The sequence below is a fragment of the Lampetra planeri genome, chromosome 10, assembly GCF_965212315.1.
Source record: "Lampetra planeri chromosome 10, kcLamPlan1.2.h2, whole genome shotgun sequence".
Taxonomy (NCBI): domain Eukaryota; kingdom Metazoa; phylum Chordata; class Hyperoartia; order Petromyzontiformes; family Petromyzontidae; genus Lampetra; species Lampetra planeri.
This window is the reverse complement of record NC_136116.1, coordinates 3,559,085-3,577,547: the sequence shown is the minus strand read 5'-3', so window position 1 is coordinate 3,577,547 and position 18,463 is coordinate 3,559,085. Positions and strand designations below refer to the sequence as shown.

The 18,463-nt window shown below is 51.6% G+C and overlaps 1 protein-coding gene across 1 annotated transcript in view; it reads left to right on the top strand.

The window, feature by feature from the left end:
* LOC144720859 (rho-related GTP-binding protein RhoN-like) overlaps positions 1–18,173 on the top strand; it is a 29,362-nt gene extending 11,189 nt beyond the window's left edge. Inside the window, exons 3-5 of the mRNA XM_078597954.1 lie at positions 162–271; positions 10,293–10,424; positions 16,258–18,173. Coding sequence (XP_078454080.1) covers positions 162–271; positions 10,293–10,424; positions 16,258–16,524 — 509 coding nt within the window. The 3' untranslated portion in view covers positions 16,525–18,173. The remainder of the gene's footprint in view (positions 1–161; positions 272–10,292; positions 10,425–16,257) is intronic.
* Positions 18,174–18,463: the final 290 nt, after the last annotated feature.

Below are 18,463 nucleotides of genomic sequence, written 5' to 3'. Positions count from 1 at the left end.
GGAGAGAATGAGTCAACCGCAGCATTGAACGTCACCACTTACACGCAATGTACGGCCAACGTTACATCTGCGCATGATTAATGGTGTCCCAACGCGGCAAAAGCACGTCATTAAAATCTGCTGCTGCCGCTGCTGCTGCTGTTCCTTCCCTGTGCCCCAAGGGTCGCCGTACTACGACAACGTCCGGCCGCTCGCCTACTCGGACTCTGACGTGGTCCTCATCTGCTTCGACGTCGGTCGCCCCGAGACACTGGACAGCACCCTCAAGAAAGTGAGTGTGGCCCGCGTGTCCCCTTGCGCACGCGCACACGCACACACACGCGCACGCGCACGCACGCACGCACACACACGCACACACACACGCACACACACGCACACACACGCACGCACACACGCACACACACGCACACACACACACACACGCGGGCATAGGCACGTTCCTGCATCGGTGACAAGGCGGCAAAAGTGCAGGCCCCGCAATTGCTTTGCTCGCGCTGCTGCGCTCGAGAATGTTTTAGCCTACTCCTCCACACTGGCGCACATGTCTTGGAAGATGCGGGTGTACCCACACTTGACCCCACCACACGCGAGTGACGGTGGGAGTGGGCGGTGGCGGCAGGATTCCAGCAACCTGAAAACCGCCGCGCCGGGAGATTGAACTGACCCAGCGACGTCTGGATCGCATGTCCAGTGTGCTACTCATTATATTCTTGGTTCTTTCGGTAAAGTCACGTAGATAGAAAATGAAATAAAAACAACAAGCGGTCTTGCGATTGAAACGGCGTGGGTTTTTGCGTTTATTTTTATTTTATTATTTTTATTATTTTTTATTGTATTTTTTTATCTATGCGACTTTACCGAAAGAACCAAGAATATGAATTCCTGCAGTCACGAAAATTTCCAGTCAAAATGTAACTGCTACTCATTACACAACTATGGCAGCATCCCAGGTAGATACACGTACAACACAATCACTCGTGCACGCGTGCCGAATTTAAACGCCGCGTTGCTCACCGCTGAGACAGCAACCCCACGCCGTGCCCGTTGCGTCACAAGACGCGCGATGATGCATGCACCCGCCACACGCACGCACGCACGTAAGCGAGCAGTGAATGCCTTGGCCCCGGATTAAAGCATTGCCATGAGGAATGGAGCCATCAGTTTTAATAAATCCGTTAATGCAAACCGCGGCCGGACCGTAAATCTCCGCCGTAATCCGGCGTTTGCCGTGGGCACGGCCTGTGCCTGCTTGCTCGTGGTTCGGCCGAGGTGGTCACAGCGGCGATCGGGGCCACTGCCACGTGGCGGCACGGAAACGCCACGGCGGCGGCGGCGGCGGAGTAGGAGGAGGCGTAGAACCGCTCGCCGCCGCTCTGTGTTGCCCACGCCACCGGGGGCCGTCGTCATCGTTGGCTGGGAGGAGAGGGAGAGCGCTCACCGGGGCTGTTGGGCTGCAAGGTGTCGGCTGCACGCTCGCGGAGCGGGGGTCGGCGTCTTTTTTTTGTTGTGCGAGAAGAAAAGACGGGAAACTATTGTGTGCACGCGTGTGCGTCAGCGCTTGTGAAAGTGGACCGGGCCAGGTGTGCCGCGATCAACATCCGCACACCTGTGCGCCGACAGCGTTTGGACGTTGGGACATAAATAGATGACCTTTCACCCCCTGTGTTTATTCCGCCGGGGTTAGGTTTACCGAAATTGAGTTTTGATCCTTTGTAAGAACAGCATTTCATCTATTCACGTGCTACAAAGAAGGATCGTTGCCCGAAACGTCACTCATTGTATACTTTTCATTGAGTGCCAGGGGGTTCATTGACGGATGTGTTGAGTTTTTGTTTGTAGTTGGCGATGCTTGTGCACCTCCACCGATGCAGCTGCATCACCAAACAATTTGTTTAATTAATTTAGTTTCCTTAAATAACAACTTGGGGGAGCCTGAGTCGGGCCGTGGCATTTAAAGGATTATCGACAGCAAATGGCATTGCAGTGCAATTAATTAAACATCTCTGAAGCGTGCGCACGCACCCATTGAACGCACGCGCTGATGGAATAGAGCAATTAGGAGCACAATGGACAGCGCGGCGTGTACAGATTCGTCAAGAAGCTTCGGCGCAGCGAGAGCCGCATCGTGCGAGGGATTGTGCGTCAAATCTGCCCGGGGCCGGCCCTACCGGAAAGTTTAAACTCGCGTCTGTGAAAGAGCTCAGCTGCATGCCGAGTAGACACGTTGGCCAAAATAAATGTACACCACCATCATGCTCGAGTGCAAAGCACTTTTGAGTGATTTTTCCGTTAATAAGGTCACTGTAACGAGTTTCAGCTCTGAAATGCGGTTATTAATGATGTGCATCGTCGTGAGCATCGTCAGCAAAATCAATCCACTGCTGGATGAAGGCCTCCCCAAGCCCTCGCCGCGTCGCTGCCGGTCCCGTGATGTGACGATCCACTTAACCATCTGCACACCAGCTGCTTTCGCTGCTCCATGGCGGCCGTACCGTAGAGATGCGTTTTTATTTTTTGTTTACAAAAAAGATCAAAAAAGCCGTCGACCGATAAACATTCCCTGCAGCAGCACAGTTTTGCCGCAGCCGCATATTTGGAGTTTGCGGTGTCTCTCTCTCCCCGTGGTGGCGTGGGTTTTTCTCCGGGTCCTCCGGTTTTTTCCCTCCACCTTCAGAATCAACGTCGCGCGTTTAGAGTGTTTGGCTGCGAGAAATTTCCACGCGACGAGCCGCTTCGTCTCGCTGTCATTTGCGGCCAGGTCGCTACTGAAAAAGATCTACATAGCTCAGTGGGGGCTTTCATGGTAAATATTAAAAGTTTGGTTTAGTTTAGCTAAGATACCAGCGCTTACCAAACGCGGTACGATTATTTACAGAGCCCTAAAGGAGTGGATTACCTTGCCGACGGATGGCGAGTAAAATTCTGTCGCTCGATGTAACGTTTAACAAAGAGGGTCACAGGGAACGGCTGCACAGCCGTCGTGTGTCCGACTGTCCCACAGCCAACGGCTGGCAGCTGCTGCTGAGGTTGACTGCATGACAGGGCGGGGAGAGTCACCGGTAAATCATTAACGAGCTCTAACGGCATCCATTAAGGGCGGCCCTTTGTGGGTGGATTCACGTGGATTTCCCACGTAAACTCGATAGCCTGCTGGTAAGCCTCGTGTTATCGTGGCGATATCCCCGGTAACTTGGGTCGATTTTTATTTTCGTGAAAAACGGAACCGAAAAGTTGAGGGTTTAATTTCAAGTGAGCGATTATTAGCTCATAAAACAAATCGTATGACCAGTCATGTACTATGACAGCCCCTGTTTGTCAATCCATTGCCTCCCCATGCCTTTGTGGGTCATATGGGTCATTTGACCATACTTCATCACTCTGGTCAGTGCGCATTGATTGATGAAGGTAGGGAGCATAGTCGTGGAAATGTAGAAGTACAGTACAACAATGGATTCTGCTTCACTGCCCTCTGCTGCCCACAACATAGAGCCCACCAGGCCCTATGGCAAACACCTATCCAAGTACTATCCAGGCTCAAGCATGCTTACCAGCCTTGAAACATGTTCAATCCAAGTAAAAATCAAGAAGATATCAATTGACAAATATTTGTTTGATTATTGCTCCTCCAAACCGCACCAACCAGCGTGGTGACGTACGTTCAAATAACCCACATGACCCGCACTGCATGATGGGAGACCCATCATCCAGCAGTGGATTGGCAAACAAGGCCGTACTTGCGCATTTGTAGAGGTCACAGGGGCACCGAGGTGCCAAGATGTTAACTCTCTTGCCAGGTATACAGGAGGGCGTGGGTTCAATCCCGACCATGACGCCTGCTGTATATTTTAAATTTGCGTGGTCTCCCCCTGGTAGTGTGGATTTTTGTCCGGGTCCTCCGTCTTTTCCCTCCACATTTAAAAACGTGCGTTTGGAGTATTTGGCTGCTGTAAAGTTCCAGATGATAAGCCACTTCATTGAGATATCATTTGTGGGATGGTCACTTCTGAAAATAGAGCTGTATAGCTCAGTGGGTAAAATAGAAAAAAAAATGTGTTTAGTTTAAATAGTTTAGTCATGATTTGTTTTACAATTTTCCAGGGGAGAACATTTGAGAGTCTGGCTTTAAAGTGCCCAATGTTCCCTTCCGCGGGCAGTCATTATCCGTTGGCTGTTATTTTGCCCGAAATTCAGCGACGCGGTTTGGTTATTAAGAAACCGGTAGCCGGAGGTGCTGCGTCCATCACTGGAAAACTATAAATTCGCTTTAAAGTTAAAGTTTGTATGAAACTGAAAATAAATCTGCGAAAATGTATCAATTATTACAATGCACCAACCCCAAGTGACAAATTTGCCTGTTTATCTTGTGACGTTTTTTGTTTGCAAAAGTTTTTGGTGATATATTTTTGCATTTCCTTCCAATTACGGCACTCACATCCCACTTTACCGGAGTGATAGCCGGTGGTTTGCGCTTCGCGGTACGATCTCGTCGAATGTGCCAAAATACTTTTTTTTATTTGTCTCGGTTGAATAATCTCCTCGTGTTGCCCTGAGTTAGCAGAGTTAGGCGAGTTAGTTTTATTAAGTATTTTTAATGAGCCGGCCAGGATTGGGCAAAAACTTGGCCCACTTTGCACCCAGGCAACTGGAGAGCACGCTGAGGAGGCCTTAGAAATAACGGTGTAATTTCAGCGTATAGCGGTCACCTCGCTGCGCCGTCTAATCGGTGTGTCAAGCTCATTATCTCACCGTGACCCACCAACCCCTCATCCAAGCAGAAGCACACCTAGGAGGGGGGTGGGGGGTGATGCGGGGGAGCAAACGGGAGAGTTCCCCCTAGACATTTTAGACAGGCATTCTGCATCGTGGACCATTTTTTGTATTTTTCATTTTTCATTGATGCAAAATGTATTTTTAAAATAAAGAGTTATTTAACATCATCAGGTAGCATTTCTGCATTCCGCACATGCTTTTCACGTGAGTTCCTCTCTGCCGCTTCCAGCCTTTCACCTCCTTCGCTGCTGTTGTTATTGACCGCATTATGCCAAATCTCTGTTTGCTGTGCCTTGCCATGTGCTCTGAGGTCTTCCTCTTTTCTGTCCAGCGTGTGTCAGTTTCCATTGTCTCAGCTTTCGCGGTAACCTCCTTGCGGTATCCATCCCCAGTCGATGTCTACGAACAATTGTTTGACCCATCCGGAAATTTCTTAGCTGAACACGCCACTGCCTTCACGTCACGGGCACCTAAGTCACGCATCATCAAACCCGGACCATTGAAAAAAAAATAACCGTCGGTTATGATCTTCGCGGGCCCGACATTTGAGAATGTGGCCACCGCAGTGCTGCTAAGTGGCTCGTTTACAACGCGGCTGCGGCGAAGTGACTTCCACGGTGTTTATCGTTGTTACCGCTGCTCTACAAATAAACTGCAGTTCATTTGCCCCCTGTCAGGGCTCTGAATCTGCCCGGCTCCTAAACAGCGATCTCCCTTAACAGCTGCTCTCGCGCTCGCTTACTCGCACAGGTCGATAGACATCTTCTGACTTGTTGCGCCCCTTATCAGTGAAGTGTCCACCGAAAAATGCGACCATCGTGCATTCGTTTTTGAAAGAGGGCTAACCTCGCTTGCCACGTCGTTTGGCATGAAATGTTGTTTTGTATTTTTTTTGTCCGAGCCACGGCTGTGATTGCGGTTGAGCTGTTATAGCCTCCACGACGCGTTTACAGGTCGTTCTGATTTTAGGGTGCCATGGTGGCGAGACGTTAACCACCTCGCCTGGTATGCAGGAGTGCATGGGTTCGATCCCAACCCTGACGCCTGCTGTATACTTGGAGTTTGCGCGTCTCTCTCCCCGTGGTCTCGTGGACTTTTCTCTGGGTCTTCCAGTGTTTCCCCTCTACATCTAGACACATGCGTTGAGAGTATTTGGGCTGCAATAAATTTCCACGTGATAAGCCACTTCGTTGAGATATTATTTGTGGCCAGGTCGCTTCTGAAAAAGAGCTACATACTTTAGTGGGCCTTACCTGGAAAAATAAAAACAGTTGTCTTTTAGTTTTTTAGTTCACGAAGGAGCTCCCAGCGCGTGAAGCGAAACGTCGAATGCCGTGCGGAACATCACATGGCGCGACCCGAACAACGCATGAGAAGAGCTGCAACAGCAGAGCCGCTTATCCGGACCCCGTTCGCCTGTCCGCCTGCAATACTTCTATCATAAAAAAAAGGGCACAGCGGGTTGCGACGAACAGCTGCTGCTCCTGCTGTAACGGCGGCATTCAAAAAGTAATCTCGAGAGATGTCGCCGGTCGTTGTGGAGGTTCGATTGATTGGGTCACCCACGGTCTGCAGACAATCGCTCTCCATTCCCGTGATGCTGCGCCCCGCACCCTTGGGGGGACAAGGGCCTCTTGAGGGCACATCTGTCGGTGAGCGACTCTGAATATCCTGTTCACCACCTCCGCCTTCATTCAGGCGTCCTGACGACGCTTTGCATAATGCTTGCCCGACCGTAACACTGGACGCGTGCATTGAGAGCAATCGGAATTCCTGCGTACAGTATTTGTGACATCCGCGCACCTGTACAACCCCATTGTCAATCAACTGCTGGATGATGGCAGCCCTGGTACATGCCGGTCATTTGACCATACGTCCGCACGCTCGGTCGTTCGCGTTTGTCAAAGCGGGGAGAGTGCAACAATGGGTTTTGTCGTTTGCCGACGTAGCCACGCAGCTTTGTGTGTGTGTGTTTTTTTTCTTGCGCCACGGTGGTCACGCATCCATGCCCTGTCCGGGGCTCAAACTCGCCGAGCTTCCGAGACCCGTGGCGCATCGCAGGCGGTTTTGTCGGCGGCCGTCGTCGGCGTACGGCGACGCAAACGTCCGCATCGTTCGTTGACTCGCGCGCGCGTCACGCCTCTTGCAAGGAGCCCGTGCGGTCGACGTCTCATCTCGAGAGTTTTGTTTTGTATCTCGGTTGTTCTTGCCCACAGTCGTGTACTCCCTGTTGGTGCGAGCTCGCGTCCAAGGCAGGCGCTAAATGTTCGTCTTCCACCACGTTAGACGTAAGCGGCGAAGCGTTCACGCTGACCGCTGCCGACGCGAGGCTTTCTCGAACTCTAATGAGGTGCAAACCGACCGCACTCAACGCGCTGCGAGCTCTTTCGCCGCTCCGACTACCGCGGGGGACGCCATTTAGAAGGCATCTCGTTGCAACAGCTCTCCCGTGTGTGTGTGCCTGTTGCTGCTGTCCAAAGCTCCCGGGTTGTGCAGCGAAACGTCGGACACTGCGCCGAGCGAAACTCAGCGGCATAACCTAAGAGCGCATCGGAGAGCTGTACAGTGGCAGGACCGCCAACGCCTACACAGTGGCATTTTATTTGAAGGCGCTATCCAGACATGAAACATCTGGCGTATGGCGTAGATGTTTTTTTTTTACAGCTATATCTGACACTTGACAGACTTCCTCAAACTCTTTGTTCTATTACCGAAATTTGTTTATTGAAAAAATGTCCTAAGTTCATATTCTAAAAAAGCCTGTAGAAAGGAATAATTATTGTCCCTGAGTAGAGGTAAGACAGAGAATGATGGCGATCGTGTACATGTGTTGCAGTAGCTTGATCGTGCCACATTGCGAATGCCGCCATTTGAAGTGTAAAACTAAACACGTTCACACTGCCACGAGTTGAAACCAGAGTAATTTACCGCAGTACAACTCATGATCACAATGCCCTCCTCGTCCTCCTGCTTCTCAGCTGGAAGTTCCCTTGCTGCACGGAGGTAGTTTGACCGCTCGGATCTTTTTCTTCTCTCTCCACGCACTCCTATTCTGTACCTCTTCCCTCGTCACAACCCCGCTGTTCTCACATCTCGATCCACCGTATGCGTCATCTCCCTCCTCCTGCCCCACACTGGTGGCAGCCCCCTCGAATTCCCCTCTAATTCCGTCCTCTTGTGTGCCCCTTCTCGGGCTCCTGAAGGTGGCAAGCCCCCTCTATACACAAGCCTGGCTGCCGCCTGATGAAGCTGGTTGTAATTACTGGTGAAACGTCGTGCTCGGATTGTAAATATGGTGGCTTTGCTCTCCAGCACACCGGTGTGCTGTACTCGTAACGAATTGTCATGTTCCGTTTACGTGACAAACCTTACCAATTGGCTGTGTCGGGTGGTCGTGGGTTTTACAACACACTGTTATATATTTACGCAATCTAAACCGAAAAAAATCCTTATGGAGCCCCCTCTACATCCATCCTCTCGTGTGCCCCTTCTCCGTCTCCCGAAGGCCGATACGTCTCGTCCCTTCAGCGCCTTGTCACGCCGGCGCTTCGCCCATCGCCTCGCAAACTGAAGTTGCGGCATTCCCTGACGGCATGCCGGTCGCCCCCCTTTCGTTCCCTGAGCCCCCCCCCCACCCCCCGACGTCACTCGCAGCCCCAAATTTCCACATCCGCCTCCCCCATTTGTCCCCTTTACCTGGCACCGCACAGCCCCAGAACACGCCCGCGCCTCGGCGCGCCTTCTGGTGCGCGTGTGATAAATAAAATAAGTTGGTAAATAATTGAAGCGAAAAACGCAAGCGCTGCCACGACGCCGTCGGTCCCTTCCCGTTCCCGCGTGGCTGCTCCGGCTGCTGGCAGCTAGGGTTGCCACCAGCTAGGGATGCCACATGTCCTGGATTTAACGGATGCTCAGCACTTCCAACAATAACACTGTGGGCTGGAAAATAAAATAAGCCCTGCTTCTGCAGCACACGTATCAAGGAGAAGAGCATTATCCAAAACTCCGCCTCTCGTGCTATTTTTAGGGCAGTGTTATTGTCGCCATGTGTTGAGTTTTTGTTGTTGTGTGCTAGTGCAGCGCTGCCAATGCGGTTATTGCAACAAAACATTGCTTTTCCTTGGTAGCTCGTAATAACAATAACAATGCACCACTCGAGACAATACATGTGCAGGTAGTCTTCCTCTCTCGTGGTCTTGTGAGATATTCTTCTCGCCATAGTCAGGTCCTGGCCTTTTTGTCCCTGAAGAGGTGGCAATGCGGCTGGCAGCGTGAGCCATCCGTGCGAAGAGTGGAACGCATTCCCCTGTCAATCCCCCGTGCGGTCGGTGAAGCAGCGTCCGAGTGTGCGGGCGGGGCATTTGCACCGGGGCCCATTAGCCTGAGGGGCTTGGGCACCGGGCTACAAAGGAGGGGGGGGATTGGACGGGAGAGGAGGGACGATAACGAGACGTATCTATTTATTTATTTGGGCGCCACAGTGGTATACAGGAGGTCGTGGGTTCAATCCTGACCCTGACACATGTATATTTGGAGTTTGCATGTTCTCGACCCCGTGGCCAAGTCGATTTGCCTCCGGGTCCTCCGTTTCTTTTTTCCCCCTCAACGTTAATAATCACCGTCACGCGTTTAGAGTATTTGGCGGCTATACATTTCCACGTGACAAGCCACTTCGTTGGGCTATCGCTTGTGGCCAGGTCGTTTCTGAAAGAATAGCTCTATAACTCAGTGGGCCTTATCTGGTACGATAAAAATTGTTTAATAGTTTTTGATCGTTTATTTAATTGCTTGGACCAGGGCCCATGTTGACCGCACTGTGCCACTGTTTCAGTAATCGGTTCCCTACGCTACATTCGGATTTCATGCTTTCAATTATTAAGCCGTTCGCCAAAATGGAGCTCTTTCAAATAAATACAGGAAGATATTAGAGGTATGAAATATGTAGCAGTTGAACGCATGGCTATGGAGGATGCAGTCAAATAATGCAGAGTAGAGTTTGCATTTGTATTGAAGACAATGGGCGTCATAAATAAGCAGTCAATTATTCCCTTTATATTGTCAACCTCACGGACTCTTTATCAAGAGGATCCTGCTACACTGGGATGTTTGGCCAATTCTATTCATGTTTGTGTGGCATCACGTGGCAGGACACCGTAGATTGGGGCAAAACCCCACAACCTATAAGGAGGGGGGACACTTACAGCTCCGCACAGATAAGATTCGACAACCCATTGCCGCAACTGCCATCTCTTGGCCCCATCACAGCCTAAGGCTACAACTTGTGGTAGGCAGTACGAGCAAATCTCAACCCTCCCCGGCTTCCGAGATCTCGTGAGATTGAGCGTAGCATCAGAACGCAGTCTCCGTTATCTCCGCAAAACAACAGCGCTCTCCGTCACGCGGAGTCGGCTCTCGTGCCGACAGCACGCGAGTTCCTCGCACGCAATGCTGCCGCGGTCCCGGCGAGAAACCGCATCTGCTGACTTAGCGTGGGGTGGGTGGCGGTTGTGCTCGGTGTGCAGTGGCAGGCGGAGTCGCAGGAGTTCTCCTCCAGCAAGGTGCTGCTCATCGGCTGCAAGGCCGACCTGCGCGTCGACCTGCCCACCCTGCTCGAGCTCTCCAAGCAGCGCCGCATCCCCGTCACGCAAGAGCAGGTAACGGCGCGCACGCCGCGTGGGGCGGAGGAGGGCAGCATGCTGCCTCGTCCCATCCAGCCCCACGGCGCCACATCCCTCACCCCACATCCCTACACCTCGCCTCCCACCCCCCCCCCCATCAGCCTGAGCCCCCACTCTCCCCCACATCGCTACACCCCGCCCCCCCCCCCTCCACCACCACCACCCCCTTGTCAACCCGCACCTCCGATGAGCATAGTTGGCTACGTACGGTGCGAAAGAAGTCCAACCCTGAGCCCCCTATCTACCCAGCAACCCACATCGCTACACCTCGCCCCCCCCCCAGTCCCTGGAACGACGGCGAGCGTCACCCTGCAGAAGACACCGTGGGGTGTGGCCGGTGCTGGCTTATCGCCACGAGCTGCCCCACAGACAGGGGGGACCCCCCGGCACCCCTAGCCCCCGCGCTCAGCCACGGACATTAAAGCGGCCCTGATGAGCTTTTCGATCAGTGAACGCGATTAATCGCACGTGTGTGGCTTGTAATGATTTTTTTTTCTAGGGTGTAATAAATACTCTTAAAAAATATATTCTTTTCATACCCAGCATGTGCACGAAACGATAAACACGCGTAATTACTATTTCCAAGGTAGGGATTTCACCTGCGGCTTGTATACATAATGTACAAATTCTGGCGTGCATTAAATATTTAGAGTCGCAGGTGCCGGTTTTTTTTTATCTTGCCAAGAATATTCACATCGGGCCAGACGCAATTTGTTTGTTGGTTTTCTTTCTTCGTCATTCATTATTCAATCACCTAAGTTGCGTTATGCTAATATATTTCCTGGGGGTGTAGGGGGGGGTGCGGTGTCGCTCGGGCGTGGAGGGAAGGTGGAGTTGGCGGTAGGGAATTGGGGGGGGGGGCAGGGTAGGGGGGGAATCACAAAACTGAAAGGGGTTTGAGGTGGTTCTGTGGCAGTGGGGGGACGACGGCCAACAACTGCACATGCTGCTGTTGCTGCACATGCTGCTGCTGCTGCACATGCTGCTGCTGCACATGCTGCTGCTGCTGCATCAGAGGAATGTAAAGGATATTCGGCCAAACAAAGGCGACAAGTGCGTCGTGCCCTATCAAAATAGAAGTCCTAGCAGATGGCGGAGCAAAAGTTCGAGACTGTCAGATATCATTAAGCATCAGCACCATCATCGCCCTCTCTCATTTCACCGTTAAAAGAGAGACACTTAGCCACCCACACACCCCCCCCCCCCCCCATTTGATCTTCCCATTTGGATTCAGAGCTCTGGAAACCGTTTAGCACGAGGGAGGTGCGCGATATTCCTCAAGTGTCTCCTGAGCGATTGAGAAATTAAATTAAATGTACGTCGGGAGAGCAAGAGCGATGAGAGGATTATGATGTAATTTTCGTGGAGTTGTTGTTATTATTGTTGGAACAACATCGGGCAGTTTATCACGTCCTTCTGCCAAATGGATCGCTTATCACCATCTAAATCATTTTACTTTCTGAAAAAAATAAGACCCCTAAGTGTGTGTTTTTAAACGATCTCCAATGCAGCTTACAAGCAGGGCCACGCAGAGAGAGGGGAGGGGAGGTGGCGGAGGGGAGGCACAAAAGTGAGCCCCACTCCAGGCCTGTCGGTGGTGGAATTTGAACAAAAACACGCGTTTCTCGAGTATTTAGCTGCTATAGATGTCCACGCAATAAGCCACTTCGTTGAGCTAGCATTGGCGGCTAGGTTTCTGATGAAAAATAACTAAAAGCTCAATGGGACTTACCTCGTAAAATAAGAATAGTGTAGTATTTATTTATTTGCGGTTTGTTGACCTTTCCTATACTTTGCACTCTAATTCTTTTTGGCATTGTTTGTTGTTGTAACTTTCTGACCCGCCCTAACGGGGGACATCTGTGAAAAAGACCTTCATAGCTCATCGGATTGCCCGAGGATTCATTGGGGATTATGATTCATTCTGGAATAACGTGGCCCACACCAGCTATTCCACCACGGGCCTCCAGAAACCTCTGGCTGGCCCTGCTTGCAAGGGAAACAAACGCATGCCATACTACACATGTTTGGTTTGCTTTGTTTGCACAGCAGTCAATGCCAACTTTGAAACATGTTCTGTTGGCTTTGTTTACATAGCAGCGGAATGCCTTGGTTTAGGTGGATATCTACCGCACAACACGGGGAGAATGAACTTCAGTTAATAAACCAGCCTCGCGACGGGGAATTTAACCAGGTCACAGGGATTTAGAATGACCTATCGGATTTTAACAAAGACACCAAGGTTAAGATGGTATCTCCGTTTTCTCTGTCGTCAATACCTTCACCTGCCAGTCTGTACAAAGGCCCTCATTGAGCTGGGCACTTTCTAATTAGCTGTGGCTTGTACCATTTCTAGTGAAGGGTGGGGTGGGGGTGGTGGTTCCGCTATTGGGTCATTCTCTCTCCCGGTCACAACCCACTCATCCCCCACCTGCCCTTGGTCCTGTTGAACGTACTTGAGCATTCCTGCTGTGAAACGTAAAGCAAAGATAGCTTTCGGTAAAAATGCACTGTTGTGAATGATAATTAATTAATTTTCATAAAATTATAGTGTTGCAAAAATTGGCGCACGAGTTATTTTATCCGGGTAGAAGGGTAGTGCAGTGGTTAGCGCGCTGCACTACAAACTCGGCAAACCTGAGTTAGATTGCCAGCCACGGCGAACACGAGTTGGGTTCCTAGCCACGGCTATCACGAGTTGGATTGCCAGCCACGGCTATCACAAGTTGGATTGCCAGCCACGGCTATCACAAGTTTGATTGCCAGCCACGGCTATCACAAGTTGGATTCCCAGCCACGGCTAACACGAGTTGGATTGCCAGCCATGGCTATCACAAGTTGGATTCCCAGCCACGGCTAACACGAGTTGGATTGCCAGCCACGGTTAACACAAGTTGGATTGCCAGCCATGGCTAACACAAGTTGGATTGCCAGCCACGGCTATGACAAGTTGGATTGCCAACCACGGCTATCACAAGTTTGATTGCCAACCACGGCTAACACGAGTTTGATTGCCAGCCACGGCTATCACAAGTTTGATTGCGAACCACGGCTATCACAAGTTTGATTGCCAACCACGGCTAACACGAGTTGGGTTCCTAGCCACGGCTATCACAAGTTGGATTGCCAGCCACCGCTATCACAAGTTGGATTGCCAGCCACGGCTATCACAAGTTGGATTCTCAGCCACGGCTAACACGAGTTGGATTGCCAGCCACGGTTAACACGAGTTGGGTTCCTAGCCACGGCTATCACAAGTTGGATTGCCAGCCACGGCTATCACAAGTTGGATTGCCAGCCACGGCTATCACAAGTTGGATTGCCAGCCACGGCTATCACAAGTTGGATTGCCAGCCACGGCTATCACAAGTTGGATTGCCAGCCACGGCTATCACAAGTTGGATTGCCAGCCACGGCTATCACAAGTTGGATTGCCAGCCACGGCTATCACAAGTTGGATTGCCAGCCACGGCTATCACAAGTTGGATTCCCAGCCACGGCTAACATGAGTTAGATTGCCAGCCATGGCTATCACAAGTTGGATTCCCAGCCACGGCTAACACGAGTTGGATTGCCAGCCATGGCTATCACAAGTTGGATTCCCAGCCACGGCTATCACAAGTTGGATTCCCAGCCACGGCTAACACAAGTTGGATTGCCAGCCACGGCTATCACAAGTTGGATTGCCAACCACGGCTATCACAAGTTTGATTGCCAACCACGGCTAACACGAGTTTGATTGCCAGCCACGGCTATCACAAGTTTGATTGCGAACCACGGCTATCACAAGTTTGATTGCCAACCACGGCTAACACGAGTTTGATTGCCAACCACGGCTATCACAAGTTTGATTGCCAGCCACGGCTATCACAAGTTTGATTGCCAGCCACGGCTATCACAAGTTTGATTGCCAACCACGGCTATCACAAGTTTGATTGCCAACCACGGCTATCACAAGTTTGATTGCCAACCACGGCTATCACAAGTTTGATTGCCAACCACGGCTATCACAAGTTTGATTGCCAACCACGGCTATCACAAGTTTGATTGCCAGCCACGGCTATCACAAGTTTGATTGCCAACCACGGCTATCACAAGTTTGATTGCCAACCACGGCTATCACAAGTTGGATTCCCAGCCACGGCTAACACGAGTTGGATTACCAGCCATGGCTATCACAAGTTGGATTCCCAGCCACGGCTATCACAAGTTGGATTGCCAGCCATGGCTAACACAAGTTGGATTGCCAGCCACGGCTATCACAAGTTGGATTGCCAACCACGGCTAACACAAGTTTGATTGCCAGCCACGGCTATCACAAGTTTGATTGCGAACCACGGCTAACACGAGTTTGATTGCCAACCACGGCTATCACAAGTTTGATTGCCAACCACGGCTAACACGAGTTTGATTGCCAACCACGGCTATCACAAGTTTGATTGCCAGCCACGGCTATCACGAGTTTGATTGCCAACCACGGCTATCACAAGTTTGATTGCCAGCCACGGCTATCACGAGTTTGATTGCCAACCACGGCTAACACGAGTTTGATTGCCAGCCACGGCTATCACGAGTTTGATTGCCAGCCACGGCTAACACGAGTTTGATTGCCAACCACGGCTAACACAAGATGTGAGCGATATCTGAACTGGTTCTGTGCAAGCCCACCCTCTCCCCCCACCCCTCTTCACCATTCCACATTGACCGGGTATGTTGAAGTTATGGCCTTCATCCAACAATGGATTGACAAGGGCCTGAAATTATTATTGCTATTATTTGATTTATTTATGTTGTTATTTTTATTACTGTTTGTAAGGCACCCCTGAGAACTGCATCCAGTGTTTCTACCCCACCACCGCCCCCCCCCCCCCCCCCAAGTCATTGCTTCTCTCAGCCCTGGCAGCTTGGCTTACCTTGTCGGAGCCTTTGGGACCATGAGAATCATTCAAATGAATGGGCCTATTGAGCTGGAGTGTGGGACCCTATGCCCCAGAGAGAGCTGCCAGAGCCTAGGAAGGCTTTTTGAACGCGTTTCAAAGCGTCGAGTTGCTTGCATCAGAGATGGCGAGGGAGGGGGTTCGCAAAGTTAACCAAGAATTCTGCACCGTTGCTTGGATAAGCATTTTTGCCAAAACAAAGAAAAAAAAGCAAACTCATTAAAACAGAATTCAACACATTTGCAATTTGTCCTCCATACACGTTGAAATAACACGGTCGCGCTTCTCCGCAGCAACGCAATTATGGACTCTGTCAGGATGTCAGGAACTGTCCCTCTTGGCTCTTTACACACGGCGCCCAAGGCGAATAAAAATCCCACGAAAACTCGCCACTTCCAGGCGTGCATTTCAGCAGGGTCCATCCGGGTTGGCTACCAAAAAAGTATTTCCACACCCAGCACACCACATCCAATTTACCTCTCTCAGTAACCTACCACTGATCCCCCACCAGCGCTTTTGGCTTATAATTATGAGCCACCTATGCCAATCTACCAGCGACCCAGAAAAACAAATTCCCACCAGGCACACCACATTGAGTATACCTCTCACAATGGCCGCGACTCCTCATCGTCACTTAGCCACTTCCAGTCGGCTCGAGAATGTTCAATTGAGAAACTAAGCCCTGCATTCGCCTCCCCCCATCAGTATTCCTCGTGCATTTCCCCCCCTCCGCTCTCCGCTGAAAAGTATCCGCGTTAATTACAAAAGTCCAATTCTTTCCGAGCGTCTTTCCCCTGGGAGATCGGCCGCCCTGCCAAAGCGCCCGGGGGGGCCTGCCGATGTCTGACGCCCCCGACACGTGCCGTCCGCAGGGGGCGGTGGTGGCGCACCAGCTCGGCGCGGCGGCCTACGTGGAGTGCTCGGCGAAGCTCTCGGAGAACAGCGTGCGCGACGTGTTCCACATGGCCACGCTGGCCGCGCTCGGCCGCCTGCCCCGGCACCTGCTCAAACGCGGCCGCTCCCGGCTCGAGGCGTCCACCGCCGCCGCCGCCGCCGTGTCCCAGACGCCGCGCGAGACTCCCGTGCCACAGCAGCTCGTGGCGCGCAAGGAGCGCGCCAAGAGCTGCGTGCTCATGTGAAGGAGCGCCGCAAGGCCCCCGCGGGATTGACGGATCCGCGCACCGGAGACTCGCGGGATGCACCGCAAGACGTCGTGAAGGACCTTCCCTCCTCGCGTGGGCCGCGGTTTGATAGATTGAGGGTTCTCGGAACCCTACCTGCCTGCCCTCCCCCAGCCCGCACCGTGAGGTTCAATCACTTCACTGTAAGTGCCGTGGGGGGGGGGGGGCGTTAAGAGCCAGATGTTGCCGATGGGGGTTCACGGATAGCTAAACGCGTTGTGGTAATGTGAACGAAAATATTTTTTATTGCCGAGGTATCCGTGTCTCTGTCTGCGTGTGTGCGGACCCGCGATCTGACGAGAGGGCGCGAGTTCCATCGCACGGGAGCTCCTGGTGAAGGAGGTTGCCCCCCCCCCCCCGCTGACCCACCCACGCGACGTTTAGTGGGCGAAGTGTTTGCAGCGGCGGTCATTGCGAGCAAACTCGGAGCTCGAGTTGTGAAGATGGAGCTGCCGTCGCGCGGCGATCTCGTCCCACTTCTCGCGGCGAGAGAGGCGGTGTTTTAAGTCGGCAGCGTTGGTGTTCAACACAAAGAAGAGTTACGTGCAATACAGACGCTTGGTGTGCTGTGGCTTACACGTCACCCTACAATCACCGCTCCAGTAACAAAAACTTAGATCGACCGGCCGTTCCAAAGGTATAGTTTGCCGAGACGATTAATTCACCTCAAACCTATCCATCGTGTTAAATGTGCTGCAAATTTTGAATGTGTTTTATTTAACAGCTTCTTGCTGCTGCTGCTGATGCTGCTGCTGAAACATAACTTCTAGTTAGCATTGCTGTTCGTGCGTGTGTGTGGTCATGCGAGTGATATTTATATGAGGATAGCGTTATTGTGACCGTGCAGTGATGCGACATATAAATCGGTCAGCCTCGTAAATCGGTCAGCCTCGGCAAGACAGCACCGTTGTCACCATCTTTTCTCTCGGTAAATTACACTTCAACAAGGAAACCGCGAGCGTGTCATCTCGCGAGTTAATGATGCTTTTCACGCGGTCTTGCGGACGACGCGCGCATTTAAAATGTACGTGTCTCTTGACTGTTGGTATACCCCTTTCCGCGTCAGATCCTGACGGCGCATTTCCATGACTACTGGGAAATGGGGCGGCTCGGTTTGAAAACCAGGCTTGCGTTTTCCAGGGCAATCCAACCAATACCACTTTTTTCCACTGGCACATTCGAGCCAAGCAAGCAGGAGGTTTTCTATCGGCTGCAGGAACTAAATTAAACTATTTTTTTTATTTTACCTGGTAAGGCCCGCTGAGTCACGGAGCTCTTTTGTCAGAAGCGACCTGGCCACAAATGATAGCTCAACAAAGTGGCTCATCATCGTGTGGAAAGGTCGGGGTCAGCAAGGGGTGGTTAGTGCGGGAGGGCGGTTACTGTACCGAGTGCTCGGTCCGTGCCAGCTTCGTGTCTCACCAAGTGATGGTGGGTGGGACACGGATCCCAGCGCGATCCGGGGCCGTCCCTGCACCTGTTGGTCATGGAAAGGTGGCGTCGGTAATTATGTGGCGTGTCAGTTCTCGTGTCGTCTTCATCTGATATTTGGCGAGAATCGGATGAAGCAAAATTACACTCAAATAAAAAAAACCGCGTCATTTGAGGCCCATTGTCTGGTTATGCTTCCCGCCTTAAGCATCACGTACGCGACGGAATGCAGAATATTGTCGTTTTGTGACCGTTGCAAAATATTAAAACAATATAGTAGTAATAATAAGAACAGTCGATGTGCTGTTGGCAGGATTTACGGCGTCTTTAACATTGCGAGCGTCTGTGGGGTTGAGAAATGGATTGTCAGCCATGGGGCAAACCAATGTCTTGCTTGTTGCTCAATTGCGAATATTCACACGCATATGTATACAAACTAACCAACTGCCGTCACGTCTGTATGCCG